Source organism: Lipotes vexillifer, unplaced genomic scaffold (assembly GCF_000442215.2).
Source record: "Lipotes vexillifer unplaced genomic scaffold, Lipotes_vexillifer_v1.1 scaffold117, whole genome shotgun sequence".
NCBI classification, from domain to species: Eukaryota; Metazoa; Chordata; class Mammalia; order Artiodactyla; family Lipotidae; genus Lipotes; species Lipotes vexillifer.
Window position 1 is genome coordinate 893,269 of NW_006785593.1, and position 17,383 is coordinate 910,651.

The following is a 17,383-nucleotide window of genomic DNA, read 5'->3' on the forward strand; positions in this document are numbered from 1 at the left end:
CCCTGTTGTGGCCTCTCCCGTTGTGGAGCACAGGCTCCGGACGCGCAGGCACAGTGGCCATGGCTCACGGGTCCAGCCACTCCGCGGCATGTGGGATCTTCCCAGATCGGGGCACGAACCCGTGTCCCCTGCATTGACAGGTGGACTCTCAAACACTGTGCCACCAGGGAAGCCCTTTCCATTATATTATAGTTAGTACATTATGCCATGATTAGCATCAACCAGCCTTCCTTCTTTCTTCCCTCCTCCCTTCCTTCCTCTTCCTTCTCTTCCTTTCTTCCTCTCACTCTCCCTTCCTCCAACTCTTCTTTCTCCATCTGTGTATCCTTGTTTCCTCTCATCTTGTCGCTACTGACCCAAGGATATGTTTTCTTAAAGTAATTAGAAATCTATATGCTATTATACAAGCAATCATTAGCTTTCTCATAAAGCTCATTACATTTGCCATCTGTGTTTCCATGCACACAGTAGATTAAGATGCTGTACAAAACAGCATCAGGAATGAGCACTTGAGTCATAAAGTTATGGCCCATGAGACTGTGGAATTAGGATGCAATGGCTCAATTTATTTTAATGCATGACAGTGGGGCAATGAATATGTCTATTAGTCTTATGGGTTTTCTTAGATCTAGTCTATAGAAACTACCATTTCTATTCCCATCTGTTAACTATTTCCTGACTTACCAAAACACTGTACCCAGTAATAATTTGGGACTCTACTCTTTAATAATAATAGCATCCACTGATTGTGTAATTATTGGCTACCAGACTGTACTAGGAGGTTTTACATGTATGATCTCTAATTATCAGAATCACCTCAAGGCTGATGGTATTACTCCCACTATTAAAAACTGACGAAATTTTAGAGAGGTCAAAAATAAGTAGCTAAGTTGGGATTCAAACACTGGTAAACTTGACTACAGTATGGCTCTAATGACTTTGCTGCTCACTCTGATCTGACAAAATGTCTAGCAGTGACATTTTCCACATATTACCAGTGGAAGGCATAGTGGTGATAATTCTCAATCTATACATCCCTCCAAAAAAAAAAAAAATCTCATTGGAAACTAAGAGCACTTAAATAGCAGACTGATACATTCCAACTATTTCTTCTATGTTGATTATACCTTCAAGTCTATAAAACAAAGGAAACCCTTCATAAAGAAGTGGTGTGAGACTTAGATGGGGTGGGAGGTAGTGAAGGAGGGTTAATGAGCTCCATCCTAAGGAAGAAAAAAAAGAGTAGGAGCAAATGGGAGATAAGCTAGAAGCAAATGCAATCTATGACCAAAGTGTCTCAACATTTAAAAATTTATGAGCCATCTAATGGGCATTGGTACACTATATCAGATAATAATTTCACATAGTTTTAAAAAGATTTATCACAGCTTACTAAAAACACAACATAGTTTTTAAATATTAATTTTGTTTTATAGCAGTAAAAGGGTTGATACTGCTTATAACCTTTTTCCAAGGTAAATTTGGCTTGATGACTATTTTATTTTTTACTTTTTTTAGCTACGAAAATGGAGAGGCATGATTTAATAGAAAACGTATTTGAGTCTGATGACTATTTTAGTATCAGTCAGGATAGCTTGAGTTTTGCTGTGGTACCATAATCCCAACATCTTGGGGGCTTAAAGTAACAAAGGTTTACTGCTTGCTGATCCTACATGTTCATTAAGAGTTAGCTAAAGCCTGCATTTCTCATTTTCCCACTCTGTAATCCAGGCTGATAGATCATTTATCATATAAAACATCACTAGTCATGTGAAAAGGAAAGGGAACATAGCAAATACTGCACTGACTCAAAGGTTTCCATGAGGAAGTGGCAAGCACCCTTCCACTCACATTTCCTTAGTCAAAGCAGTTGTCATAACCACATGTAGCTGAAGGGAGGATGGAGAAGTCCAACTGTAATATGTCCTAAGAAGGAGAGGAGAATTGGAATATTTTTCAATAATCCACTATCACAGAATGATAGCTTCCATGTAGAGTTGGTTTTATTTTCTTATTCTATAGTTCTATTGTATTAGAAAATACTAGCACATACCACCTGGTGATCAGCCAAGGAAGGCAGTTTTGGGTAACTATGTCATTCAGTTCTGTATATTTGGTTCAAATATGCAAGCGACAGGCATAAATGTAGGAGTAAGTCCTCACCACGGTCTGCTCTCAGCAGCACAGCATACACCAGATCAGTGAGCATATCACTCTGGAAAGCAGGAAGCCTGAAGGCTTTAAAACTTGGAAGATAATGATAGTAAATAGATGGCTAATTCTGTTTGTTCGTGTGGGGGTTTTTTTTATCATTTTAGTTTCAGAAGGAATTTTTTGGTATTCTGTTGCAGAAATTGGATTTTCTCTTAAAATATGACCATTCAATATACTATTGATTTCTCACTCTGAAGCACAAGAATATAAAGTGTTGGGAAAAAGTGCATCTTTTGGCAATTGAGCTATCTGAACGGCAATTTAATTCTCTTAGGAAATTCTCTTAACCAAAAATCAACATTTTATAATCCTTTTATTTCAACCCTTATTTTTCCTTATATTTTAATTTATAAGTTTGGGTCATTCAAGCTAATTAATACAGTGATGAACTGAAACGTGAAGAAGCCACTTAAAGTGGCAGAGATGATTTTTACTGGGAATCAGTAGCATAGTTTTTTTGTTTTTTTTTTTTGCGGTACGCGGGCCTCTCACTGCTGTGGCCTCTCGCGTTGCGGAGCACAGGCTCCGGACGCGCAGGCTCAGCGGCCATGGCTCACGGGGCCAGCCGCTCCGCGGCATGTGGGATCCTCCCAGACCGGGGCACAAACCCGCGTCCCCTGCATCGGCAGGCGGACTCTCAACCACTGCGCCACCAGGGAAGCCCAGTAGCATAGATTTTTAAAGTTCATCTCTCATTCAAAACTTTGTGTGAACTTTCTTTTGTCAACCGGTACCTCTCACTTTGGAAAAGCAGCATCACCTGTCACCCCATTTCCCTGCCATGTACTCCGAAATTACTTGCACCGAATAGGTACAACTGAATTATTAATCAGGTCTTGTTAAGATCACTGAGCAAAAAAACACAAGCAAGGTAAGTACTGCCAACTACTATCTGTATTCTGTGAATAAAGCTGGGTGTGGATTATCATTCAAGTGCAACTCATTTATTAATAGATCAATGCCTTTCTTAGTTGTATACGTAGATGGTCCCATTTCAGTACTGATCTCAACAAAACTTTTTCAGTCTCTGTTACAGAGTACAGAAAAAGTTAAGTAGAGAGAACACCTAATCTCTTTTAATCATCCACATTAAAAAACAAAATAAAATTTCATGAAACTATTCTTCCCATATAAGTGCTGCACATACGCCAGAAGCTGATTCGGTGGTTTCACCCAAATGTAAAGCAAAACATGGGAGTGCCTCAACATAAAACAATAACTACTGTCACACATGTATATGGCAAAAACAAAACTGGCAATAGCTTGTCCTGCTTTCTTTTAAAGCATAATTTGGGCTTTACAGTCTTGTTGGCAGTGGTGTGACCTACCTGTTTTTGCTCTGGTTAAGTGCAACTAAGAAGGGTGCCTCTGTAGTTCTTGTTCTTTTCTCCAACTGTCCTGACATTTATAACTTTCACACTGAAAAGTATTTACTGGCAAATATTTCTGAAAAGCCAAATAATTTAACCACAGAAATTCTGAGCATTATTTGAATAAGAAACCAAAACTTCTAAGGTTTCATGCCAGCATAACAGGCAGTACCCAAGAGACCAGGAGTGAAATTAGATGTTATTTTCAGGTATTCATCATCTTATATCATCGTACTTCCTAGTTGTATTTTATTGGCTTATGGATTCACCTGACTGGCAAAATGTATTCATATTTTATATTTTTATTGAAGAAATTTTCACTAGATGGATTTGCAATATTATTCAATGATTCAGAATTTTTGTATACATATAGGCTTTACACTTTTATCATTACTTCCCACAGTTAGTGTAAAACAACCCCATAAGAATAATAAAAATCCCAGACGTAACAAATATAAACAATACTATGCAACTGGTATGAAATGTTAGCCAAGATGAAGGGACCAAATCAATTTCTATATAACATGTATTGCCTTTTTTTTAATTTTATTTTTTATTTATTATTTATTTATTTATTTAACATGTATTGCCTTTAAGAACAAAATTATTACTAAGGACGGTGCTGTGAACATAAAATTAATCTTCTTAGTCCAAGTTTATAAAATGTAAGGTAGATAAATTATATCATCTCTTTTTCCCCCTCTGAAATTTTTGGACTCCTTATAGATCAGTTATAGATTTGCATGGACCACTAATGATAAACATAGCACACTTTACTACAGAGTTCGTAAGATATATTTATAATGCCTATACAATGTCTCCATATTTCTTTTCATTTTCTTTCTTACTCCCATCCTCTTTTTCCTTACCAAGGTCTTTAAAGAAGAAGGCCTGTGTGTTTATGTGAACAGATATCTACATCGCATTTACATCTCCAGCATCAGCTGCTCCACTAAGCTTCAGACTTAGATACCTGCCAGACATCTCTACGTGGATGTCTGAAAAGGACCATCAATTTACTATGCCCAGAACACAGCTCTTGCATAGTCTTCTCCAAACCTGGTCCACCCCCAGAGATTCCCACCTCATCATATCACCACTGATCCGATTGTTCAAGTCCAAACCTAAGAATCCATTGAGACGCCTCTCTCTCATCCATATATCCAATATGTCAATGCTTATTGTCTTTATTCTCAAAAACATACACATTGAACTTGACAACTCCCCACTACGTGCACTGCTGTCACTTTGGTCCAGGCTGCCATCATCTCATCTCTTACGTGACCTACTCCTTACCTTATTACTGGTCTCTCTTATTTCTGCTCTTGCACAGACACTTGTATTCTCTCAGTAGTCAGAGGAACATTTTTAGAAAGCTAATCAGGTGAGGTCAAAACTCTCCAAGGGCTTCCTATCATGCTTAGGATAGAGTCCAGTGTTCTTACCATGGCCTGCGAGGCCTTGTGTGATCTGCTCTCCAGCTGCCTCTAGGAAGCCTACCTTCCTTATTTCACTGTTCCTTCCATGGACTGAGATAATTCTTGCCTCTGTGTTTTTTCACTTGTGATTTCCTCTGCCTGGAACACTATCCCCCCTGATACCTGTGTGACTTGTTCCTTCAATTAGGTTATTTTCTGACCACCCTAATTTAATAGAGCCCTACCCATACTCCCTTAATCCTGCTTTACTTCTCTCCATAGCCTTGTCACTTTCTGATATTGTATTATATATTTATTTATCATCATTTTCTCACTGGAATGTAAGTTCCATAAAAGTAGAGACTTTGCACTGATCACAAGCCAAATTCCCAGTGAGCAGAGAGAGATATTTGATGGCTCCTATTCTTTAGTTAGTTCTGTGGAAATAGAAAGGTGATAGGATATCTAAGATGAAAAGTCAGCCACCAAATCTCAGGGGAGTAGCACTCTGTGAAAGATAGGGGACTTAGCCTTAGTCTACAGAGTGACTACAGGAGGCCTGTGGAGTTTCTACGTATCTTATACCTTTCCCACTGAGCAGCTGATAGCCGAGAATTCATACACTTTGAGGAATTTTCTTTCAGTCTTCGGTCAAATTCATCGATTAAAGCTTAAAGATAGGGGACCTCCCTGGTGGCACAGTGGTTAAGAATCTGCCTGCCAATGCAGGGGACATGGGTTCAAGCCCTGGGCCAGAAGATCCCACATGCCACGGAGCAACTAAGCCCATGCGCCACAACTACTGAGCCTGCATTCTAGAGCTCTCGAGCCACAACTACTGAGCCTGTGTGCCCCAAGTACTGAAGCCTGTGCACCTAGAGTCCATGCTCCGCAACAAGAGAAGCCACCGTGTCAGAAGCCCGTGCACCGCAACAAAGAGTAGACCCCGCTCACTGCAACTAGAGAAAGCCTGCGTGCAGCAACAAAGACCCAACACAGCCAAAATAAATAAATAAATTAATTAATTTTAAAAAAAGCTTAGAGATAGAATTATGGTTATTTCCTTAAGCTGCATTCATTATAACCAAAAATTAAGTAGTTAACACCTTCACTTAATAAAGATTTAGCACAAGCACAGTCTAAGTCAAATCCCAGCAAAATCCAAATATTAACCTCATTGGGTAGGCTATGGTTTAAATACGTAATGAGAGAGGTCTTGTGGGTCTCTGCCTTAGGCACTTGAGGTTTTTTCACTTAGTGACAACTCATAAACTAGCACTGTTGAGGCACAGAATATGCGTTACCCACAAGTAGAGTTGCAAAGAGGAAGGGAGGCTGATACAAGCATTCCTTGAGAGGTGCATGCCCTCTGCTACAACAAACTCTCCTGGCAGTCACTGGGTTCAGCTGGCTTTGGAGAGGATGACAGTAAGTAATTCACTACTGGGGACTTCTAGTAGGACAAATATGTTGGATATATGGACTTTAAGTGCTAATTAATGAATTATTATTTAGTACCTGATAGGGAACGGGTGATGGGCTTACTGAATAAAACAATGTAGTGTATATATCTTAAGTGAACACCCTGTAACCAGTGAAATACATTAATTGATTAGTCAATTCTACCACCAGTCAATAAAAAATTCAAACAGTCATTTTAAACACACTTGTTTCACCTCAGGCTTCTTGAAACTGTTAACCAGGAAAGCATTATAAAGATTTGTTGAAGGGCATATCAGCCTGTTCAATTTCCCCTTATTGCACTAGACAGTAATGTCTGGATAACTATAACTTTAGTCAGTAGGAGGTTACTCTTTCAGATTTACCTGAGGAAGATTTAGCTGAGTGTTCTTTTAAGAAAAGCTCAGTCCCCATTAATTATGACTATTTCTACCTGAATTTCCAGATGACTTCGTGTGACTACTAAACAGTTTAGACTACACGCCAGAGTCCCCTGCTGAGGCAGTCACTTCATTGGTACCATAAGATCAACATTTGGTTTTATATGAATGCATAAATCCTAACTGAATCTAATTTTGGAATTTAGCAGACTAACTTATTTTTATCATCTGTCCAAGCAGTTAGAAAGCTAAGATGCAGTTACAATCTTAACTGTTTCAACTGTTTGTGTGGAAAAGACATGTTTTCTATTCAGAAGACATATGGCAGAATATAGTTATTAAAATCTTAGTCTCATACCTCTCGAATAGCAGTACAAAACTCACTCTGGAGTACTTTTTTGAGGGACTGTAGCTTGTGCACTGGTACTTCTCCAGATTCCTGCAGTTTTTCCAGTAATTCAATTGCTCTGGCAACATCTGAATGAAAAAAAAAAAAAAATCAAAATGGAGAGACATGGAGTAAACTGAATCTCATCACCAAAGTACCATCATTTCAGTGATAAGGAAAACAGTGACAATGAAAAGTAAGTGGAATTAATTGCAAAATGAGAATTTACAATTCATAGCTTATTGATCTCATCTTTTGATAAAAGGTCATTTAAATCTGTTCCACACAATTCGTCACTTAATACATCTTCCTTAATGGCATTTCTCATAAGTTATTTCTGTCACACAAATTAGTTTGAATATTCTTTCAGGAAAGAAGAGCAGGAAGCATGTCTTTTGTATATTCTGATACCCCAATAACCAAATGAATCCTGTCAATTTTACCTCTGAGATGCTTTTTTCAGTTTTTCTTTTCACATTCCACATTTATCACACCTGCATTTTTACAGTTATTAGTATGATGATTTGATTAATATGCATCTTCTCCACTTGTCGATAAACTCCTTGAGGGTAAGAACTTAATTGCGTTTATTCATCACTGCAGCCCCAGAGTCTGGTGTAATTTATGTGGTCAACACCAGGCTACGGTCATTTAAGTTTTAAGGCCCCCCTTTATCTTGGGAACAATTAAATTATACTAAGGATAACCAGCCTAATAATGCTAGGAAATTGGGCCCTATGGACAGTGCCAATATATAATTTCCCTGAAAGATAAGGACCAGTAGAGAACAGACTAAATCAGATGACCTGGGGGTATACTGGGCCGCACCTAATGGAAGAATAAAATTAATTCTTACTTATGACTTTAATAATACCGCTAGCTATGTTATTTGCACTTTACCTGTTTTACCAGATTGTTGTTTCTTGCATTACCAAATGTGTCAATGAGCCTCTGACAAAAATATATAGCTCTATATGAGATCGATGATTGTAACAGTATAACTCCAGATATGGCAAGATGCAACAAGAGGGGATTTTTTTCCTGGACTGCAACAGACTAGTAAGACAGACAGTCCAGAGACTTTTGGCTACTGTTAGTAAGGTCTAGTCCAATAATAGCACATAGTGGCCTATCAACAAAATCTTCGCCAGGCCCGGAAATGAGCATTCCTAGCACTGTGGGACAAAATGGTCACGAAATACCTCTCAAACCATGGTCGAATTTATGACAATGAGGGGGCCCTGTCACCTACAAACTGGCACTTGCCATCTACCTCCACAAGGATCAAATTATGAGCTGCTGCAGCTGCTGACCTTCAACACCCCCTGAAAGGAGTTCAAGGTGGAGGTCGATAATGAGGCCCTCTGCTTTGGGAAAAACTGGCAGAACAGGTCTTTAGATAGTTAGATATTTTCAGGAGAAGATTTTACGAGCCCAGTTCTTGCATCTCCTTGGATCTAGAAAAGCACTAAAATCCTTCATGGTGGTGTCTTCTCCTTGTGACTAGCAGTAATTTTCACAGGACCAGCAGAAACCTTCTCCAAAAAGTAAGTGCTTGATTGCGTGCTTGATTCCCCTCCACAAAAATCACACATACACTGACCTTCCCTCATACCTCTTTGGAGCAGTTTCTCAGAACTACGTGGAATGCTGTCTCCCGGGCTATAGTCCTCATTTTGCCCCAAATAAAACTTATACACACACACGTTAATATATCAAGAAACACAGTCTCTTATAGCCATAGCTTTAAAATTCCCAGGACGGTTTTGTATTGCCAAAAGGAAATGATATGATGAAGGCTATTTTAAAAATACTTATGGTGATCTCTTCTACCTCTCTTGCTGTAGTCAATAACTCACTGAAAAGTCACTTAGGCATTTATGTATAGAATAGAGATTTTCAATTCCTAAGTGATTAACTCCAGAAAGTATCCCGTATCCCTGCCATCAGATTATAAATTCATCCATCCATCCATCCATCCCTCAATTTGTGTTCCTATTAGACTCGGCACTAGCTTAACGAGACACGTTTCTGAATTCACAGCTAAATGAGAAAAAAAATAACAGTATAGCTACCTATAATAAAATTTCTACCACCTCTGAATTAGGGTGGGGTTGGTATAGGTTTATGTATCTAACCAAAGAAAATAACCAAAAAGTAACTTTAATGGAGACTCTCCTTTGACGTACTGCCAACTGATTGCCAATTGTAGCCCAAGGAAGCATAAATCCTGAAATCAGTAAGACACTGCCAGTTTCAAAAGTCTGTCCTTTGATACATAAACTGAAAGTCAACATAGTCAACTGTACCACACCAGCCACATCCACAATCAGTAAGATACCAAGCTAAGAATTGTATGCATTTCTAACTGCATGAAAGACTCTATCTAGATGCCAACAGGCACTTGGAACTCTCAACATGTTTAAAACTGTGCTCATCATATTTTTTTCCTGAAATTAGCTCTTCTCTTCTTATATTCCATATTTCCATTAATAGCATCTCCATCCAGCCTGTCTTCCAAGCTAGACCATGGCATTATCTTTCAGATTCACCCCCACATGCAACATAGAACATGTAGGTTCTATCTCAAAATGCCTTTTGAATGGAAACCCTTTGCTTCATTACTTCTCTCCTGAGGTACTGGAACATCTCCTAACTGTTCTTTAAGTGGCTTTTCTTTTACAGTCCACTGTCCACTCTGCTCCCAGAGTGATAAATCTCATTATTATACTCTCTTGCATAAAATCTCTGGCTTCCTACTGCCTAAAGGGTGAAGTTCAGACCACTTAGGGCTACATACAAAGCCCTTAACAACCAACCTTTTATGACTCATCTATAGAAACCTCGTCCTGCCCATCCTATACGTTGACCATCCAAAATTTTTTACTATTCTAGGACATGCCACAGAACACCATGTCTCTGTGACTTTGTACATATCATCCCCTGTTCCTGGAGTGCAATTAATTTATCCATCCAATAGTGCCAGGCATGGGAGACACTGTGGTAATAGAGATAGACGGTTGCTCTTGCTTTCATGGCATTTATAGGTCTGACGGATCACAGATACCCAACAGAGGGGGCATGAGCTATAAAAGCAGCTCTACAGGCTAGTACATGGATGTCTAACCAAGACATTTATCATCATCCAGGAGGTCAGGGAGGAGCTCTTTGTGAAAGTAACAGCTAAGCAGAGCCCTGGGTAGGAGGTACAGGTGAGGAAAAGGAGAAAAAAAGTTCCAGGCAAATAAATGCAGATTGAAGTCTTACCAAGAGAGTGTGGGGCATTCACAGAACTGAGAGTTCAGCATGGCTGAAGTTGAAACCAGGCCAAGAGTAGCAAGAGATGCAGTAGAGAGAAATCATATCAAGGAGGGTGTGTTAGGTCATGTAGGGAAGACTTGGCTTAAATAGCATGTCCTTAGGCATGTCTTCCCTGACTCTCCAAGGCAGATTTAGTTGCTATCATATCCATGATCCCACAGTCCTTTGTTCACTTATCCATTGTAATAATTACTACTCTCTGCTATAGCTCTTTTTGCATATCTGTCTCCATCCTTCACCCTTGCAAATATATTAGCTTCTTGAGGTCAGGAACAGTATCTTATTTGTTATTGTATCCATAGTTCAATGAGGAGTACTTGACAAATATTAGGTGTTTATATTTGTTGAATGAATGATGGATTAATTAATGAGACTAGCTAGGAAGGCAGGGGTTAGAGGTCTATGTCTAGGTGGACATATAACTAACTTCTCCTGAGACTAAACCTCCAGGTTACTGTCAGCCGCGATCAAGACTGGCTAGGGTCTGGTGTGGGGGGGAAAGGACGCAAGCCTGAATCCGTAGGCTAAAGGGTATCACGTGACCGAACTAGAAGCCATTCAGAAAAGCTGAAAGTGACTATTCAGGAGTTCTCACCCTGGACTGCACTTTAAAATTACCTGAATACATTTAAAAATTATTTATTTATTCCCCCATTTTACTGAGATATAATTGACATATAACACTGTATTAGTTTAAGGGTACAACATAATGATTTGATATATGTATACAGCAAAATGATTACCACAATAAGTTATTAATGCCTGAGACTCACCCCAAATGAATTAAAGCAGAATATATGGAACAGTGGTTCTCAACCTTGGCTGCAGACTGGAACCACCTGGGGAGCTTTAAAACCCTTGGATACCTGGGTCTCACCCCAGAGATTCCAATGAGATTGGCATGGGGGAGGCCTAGGCATTAGGCTTTTGAAAGCCATCAAGGTGATGCTGAAGTGCAGCCATGGTTGAGAACCACTGGTCTAGTTGGCATGGGTAGTTTTATAGCCCTATTTAATTCAAATGTGCATGCAGGGTTAAGAACCTCTGCTATAAATCAGTGGTTCTAAAACATGAGTGTGCCTAAGAATTACCTGCGGAAATGTATTAAAATGTAGGTTCCTGACCCCTCACCCCCACTTGAGGAAGGTTGATTCAGGAGGTATGAGGATAAGGCCCAGGAATTTGCCTTTTAAACAAATGATTCAAGTGATCCTGAAGTAGTTTCACAGACCCCATTTCAAGAGATAGTGAACAAAATGACGGTTCAGGTTTCTTTCAGCCCCAGCATTCCAGAAACACTTGCATTTTCTATTATTCTTTGATACCCTGTAGAACAGGATACTGAATGGGATTCTTCTGGGAGTCTCAGAATTATTGACAAAAGTCCATGAATGAAAGTAATTAATGTTAAGTACCAGCCCCATCCTGAAACAATGCTCCTAGCAAAGGCTGCTCACCCGGATCACCTGTGGAGTTTTAAAACCAGCCTGCTTCCCCAGACCAATTATTCAAAATCTCTAAATGTGAGATCCAGTCATGAGGTTTTGTTTGTTTCTTTGTTCTTAAGCTTCCAGATGATTCCTATGACCATCCAAAGTTGAGAAATAAAGTTCAAAAAAGAGCAATCAAAGAAATTAGACATGATCCACCATATTAAGACTTATTCAAAGCTGTGCCGGTCCTGTTACTTAATGTAATACCATAGGCCTTTTCCAGTCCTTATTAAGAGGTAACTGGGATTTCCCTGGTGGAACAGTGGTTAAGAATCCGCCTGCTAACACAGAGGACACAGGTTCGAGCCCTGGTGCAGGAAGATCCCACATGCCATGGAGCAACTAAGCCCGTGTGCCACAACTCCTGAGCCTGGGCTCTACAGCCTGCAAGCCCCAACTACTGAAACCCGCATTCCTAGAGCCCATGCTCCCACAACTAGAGAAGCCACTGCAATGAGAAGCCTGCACACCGTAACGAAGAGTGGCCCCAGCTTGCTGCAACTAGAGAAAGCCCATGTGCAGCAACGAAGACCCAACACTGCCAAAAATAAATAAATTGATTTAGAGGAAAAAAAAGATTTAATTGTGAGATGAAAGAAAATTCATGAAAAATTGTTAAGTCATTAACTTTGGACAGAATACTAGGTCTTTTGCTTCTCTTGCATTAACCAAGCGAGGAGTGTTCCAAATAGAACCAATTGTAGCCATTGGGGGTTGCCTGCAGAGGGAGACTAGAATCCCTTTCCTGGTGACACAGGCAGTGGACATGGTGATCTGCCTGCCCTCTGCCTATCTGATCAGAGGGAGAGAACTGGAGAGCAGTGGCACTAGAGCATGAACCATCTCGCTGGCACCTACCCAAGGGAATCTAGCAGTATGAGGTCACAGGGTATGTGGCAGATGGTAAAAGCCAAAAGAAGGCTAAAAACTAAGAGTGAGTGAGATCAGGTCCCTCCAGCCCAGGCCTGGCTGGTGCTGCAAAGATGTGGTGAGTGATAAATTGGATGTTAGACTGGAGCTTAAAATGAAATTCTGATTCCCTTTAGCTCTGTAAAAGTACCAGAAACCTGCAAGCCAAGGTCTGGAAGGAAGCAAAAGAAGCCTTTGAGTAAGTAAAATACTTGTTCTTAAAATGACTGCAGTAAAGTGTGTGTAGTTTATTTATGAGTTCCCTTAGGGTTCTCATTGAGAACCTCACACTTGTTTTATGAAGCTGTTCTACAAAAGTTGGTTACTAATACAGAAGTCTGGGCTTATCAGGGTAGCTCAGATTAGAAGAAATCTTAGATAACGACTGGGGAGGCTGCTTGACAAACACAATGAAGGCAAGAAGATCTCACAACTTTTTTCTGAAATGGACTCGTCCTCTGGTCCGCCAACTCTCAGGCTCATACTTCCACCATCTATCCCTAACCACTGGACTGCCAGGGAGTTCCCTGGAGAGCCTTTAAATGATAGGGAAGAGTGTTTCTCAGCCTTGGCTACCCACTGGAATCACCTGGGTTAACTGAAAAACAAAACAAAACAAAAAACAGATACCTAGATCCTACCTACATATATTTCTGATTTCATCGTTCTGGGATATGGCCTGGGCATTAGTATCTTCAGAGTTCCCTAGAGATATAATGCATGACCATGTTGAGAATCACCGATATGGCCTCTCAAGGTACACCCCAGGAAATCTAATAACAATGTTACTCACTGCTGTCACGTACAGCAATTGCTAATTGCTCTCACGTACAGTGTTTAGTATGCACGAATTTTAAGCATTTTCCTTCTCTTAGCACTATGAAGTAGGCACTATTATCTCCATTTTACAGAAAAGGAAATTGAGACCCATAGAGTTAAAATTACTTCTCTGAGGAAAGAGCTAGGAAGTTGTAGAGTTAGGATTTGAATCCTGGCAATATGGCTCTAGAACCTTGACTCCATTTGAGATGTGTCTCAGGAATCTATTGTTAAAATCATTCCCAGCACCACTTCTCCAACACTGTTAACAGAGATTAAGCTAATCTGATCAACAAATCCTTGCTTGAGGGCTGAAAAGAGTGGTTCTCAAATTTTAGTCAACAACAACAACAAAATAACCCTGGACCATTTATTAAAAATTAAGATTAAAAAAAAAGAGGCTGAGGGTGAAGCTTTGAAATTTGCTCTTTTAGTAGTCATCTCAGATGGTGCTGATGCAGAAAGTGGTTCACAAATGCACTTTAAGGTTACTGATAGTTTAATATGTGATCCAGAATAAAGTGAGTTAAAGGCCATCATTTATTCATTGTTTACTTGCCTTACTTAGCTCATCTTATAAAATCGTCAAAAATATATAAAAGGATTACTACTGTTCCTACTGTATGGTTAAAAACAAAATAAAACAAAACAAAAAACCAACTAAGGCTCAGAAAGATGAATTATCTGGCTCAAGGTTACACAGCTAGTAGGGCCAGGATTTAAGACCAGAGGTATTTGACTCCAGTGCCCATGCTCTTATTTATTTCTCTATCCTGCCATGGAAAAGGAACTAGAAATAAAAGAATAAAGGTATGGCAAACTTATTTTTTAAATATAGCATCATCGCAAACTGAGGCAAACAGATATAACACTGCCCAAAGTCCTGGAAGGTAACCCTTCAATACATTACAGTATAATCAATGTGCTCATATTAATAACAATTTTTTTTTTTTTTTTTTTTTTTTTTTTGCAGTACGCGGGCCTCTCACTGTTGTGGCCTCTCCCGTTGCGGAGCACAGGCTCCAGACGCACGGGCTCAGCGGCCATGGCTCACGGGCCCAGCCGCTCCAAGGCATGTGGGATCTTCCCGGACCGGGGTACGACCCCGTGTCCCCTGCATCGGCAGGCGGACTCTCAACCACTGCGCCACCAGGGAAGCCCCTTGATAACATATTTTATTTTATTTTTTTCAAGTGCTAAACATCTTTTATTGGATAACTTTGTAAAATAATTTATATAAAGTCATGCTTGTAACATTCTGGCCTCTTGTGGTCTTAGATTTCACACCAAAGAAGATTGAGGGCTAAAAGTACCATTACAAGAAGAAACATGAGGGAGGCAGATGCTCAGAGAGTCTGAATTCATGCCTCCATTTGAAATACAAAGAGAAAATACAGGCCTGAGAGCTCCCTGGAAGGCGAGATAAGAGAAATTATAGATGAGGGATCTCTTTGTCACATCATAGAAGGATATCTGGCCATACTCATAGTCCAGGAAAACTCCAACTCTGCACATTTGCTCTCTCCAGGAAACCCTTTTTAAAGGGGGAAAGGCCCCGAAAGTATAATCAGTTCCCATGATGGATCCTGTGAATAAGACCTTATCTCCGGAAGCACTTCTGCTGGCAGAGCTTCCGTGCACGCCCAGCTGCCTCTGTGTTGCCTTTTCCACATCCACCTCCCAGTAGTGCCGCCCTGAGGTGAAGCTCTCCACACCCAACACAGTGGCGCTGAAATCAAATCTCTCTGGGTGACCGGGTACATCCTGCTGCACATTTCTGAGTCTCACACTTCTCAGATCCTCAGATAAGACCAGACAGGGATGAGCTGTTTTAGGGTCCAAGGTTATAGGTCTTTGCGGCACTTCTAGCATTTTGCTCATTCCTGTTATTTGGCATAAACTCAGGTCTGTGATTCGGGCGGGCTCTAGACACTGAAGCAGTAATGATTCACCCTTTTCCAAAGAATATCTTGCATTCTGGAGCAACGCTGAGGCAGACTGCCCACACTTCTCCAGCTCTGTGGGGATCTTATGGAGGCTGCAGATCTGTTCAGAGAGCCTGACTTCACTCTCCCTCAGTTTACTCATGCTCTCTCTCCCCAGACAGTTCAGTCTCTGTAGTATTTCCTGGAACTTCTCCTTTAGCTTTGTGGCAGACTCCATCAGTTGGTTCTGACTGGCTTCTCTCAAGTTCAGCTTGAATCCGCACCCTTGAGGACTTTGGAAGTTCACTTTGTTTTCTTCAATCATCAATCGGAACCTTATCCTATATTCAGACTCAATCATCACTTTAAAATTCTGCTCTTCTTCCTGCATCACCACCATTCTTTCTTACTCATCAGCCAATAACGCTTTTAGCAAGTTCCTCCTTCAATGTGTTCAATACCTCCTGGAATAACTTCCTATAATTCTCAGCAGCCTCTTGTACTCCATATACCACGTGATTCTTGTGCTCCTGGGATGTGAAGTACTTGGCACAAAGCATGATTTGGTCATCATGGCAGAACCGCTGTGGTGGCTCCAGATGTATCTCATAGCGGGCATCGTCTGGGTATTGTTGCTTTAACTGGGAGCGGAGCCTTTTGGACATGCCGGCAGGTGCCCTAGTTGAAAATTGGGCTGCTTCTGATGTGGAATACACCTCCCCGTGCTCTGAAAAGGAAAAGAGTGGCAGTGTTCTGGTGCACACACTTGTTAACCTCAGTCCGCAGTCAAGCGTCAGCAGATCAGTGCATCCTGGACTCCTCAAATCCAGCAAATCTTTGGCAGCCATGTGCTTTCTTTGTAATCCTAAGTACTTCCTTCAGGGAAAACAGCTAGAAAAATGGAGACTGAAGAGCTTTCGTCTGTTCAGCTACTCCCTCAATCCCTCCCTCTTCCCATCAGGTAGAAAACCTGTGAAGTTTCAAATCCTATCCATATAATAAATCTACGACAGTGGTCGTCAAATTTCAGGGAGCAGCAGAATCATCTCAGCTTCATTCAAACAGAGTTCTCGATAACATATTTTAATAATTAAAAATGATCAAATCATCATCAACTGCCTGATGATAGCAGGATAACATATTCTGGAAAGACTTCCTTTAAAATAGTTGAACATTATAACCAAAAACAATAAAATATTGGAACTTAAGTGGGATGAACTTCCAGTCATCTGAAAGAGTCCAATTATCATCTTCTCTTTCCTTAATGATGACTTTTTATTAACTTGGTTAACATTTAGACTGCAGAATTTAACCCATGACTCATCTGCATCTGGAACTTGGATGAAGATAGAGCTGGGTCATTTAAGGCATACTGTCCACTAATTCCATAAAAATTTATTGAGTACTATGGCAAACAATATGAATTATCTACCCCAAAGTCATCCAGAACCCTCATATCCCTTGCCTTCTTCTACTACAAAAGCTGGAAAGCAATCATACTTCTCTTTCCAGACTCTTCTGTCATTTGGCCAAGTTGTTGTAAGTGTAAAGTCACTAGGTATGGCTTCCAGGAAGGTTTTTTTTTTTTTTTCTTGCGATACGCGGGCCTCTGACCGCTGTGGCCTCTCCCGTTGCGGAGCACAGGCTCCGGACGCGCAGGCTCAGCGGCCATGACTCACGGGCCC

The 17,383-nt window shown here is 40.4% G+C and overlaps 1 protein-coding gene and 1 pseudogene across 1 annotated transcript in view; both read right to left on the reverse strand.

The window, feature by feature from the left end:
• LIN7A (lin-7 cell polarity scaffold A) overlaps positions 1–17,383 on the reverse strand; it is a 135,670-nt gene that overhangs the window by 82,381 nt on the left and 35,906 nt on the right. Inside the window, exon 2 of the mRNA XM_007457661.1 lies at positions 7,202–7,320. Within this exon, the coding sequence (XP_007457723.1) occupies positions 7,202–7,320 (119 nt within the window). The remainder of the gene's footprint in view (positions 1–7,201; positions 7,321–17,383) is intronic.
• LOC103082500 (probable E3 ubiquitin-protein ligase TRIML2 pseudogene) lies at positions 15,055–16,363 on the reverse strand (annotated as a pseudogene).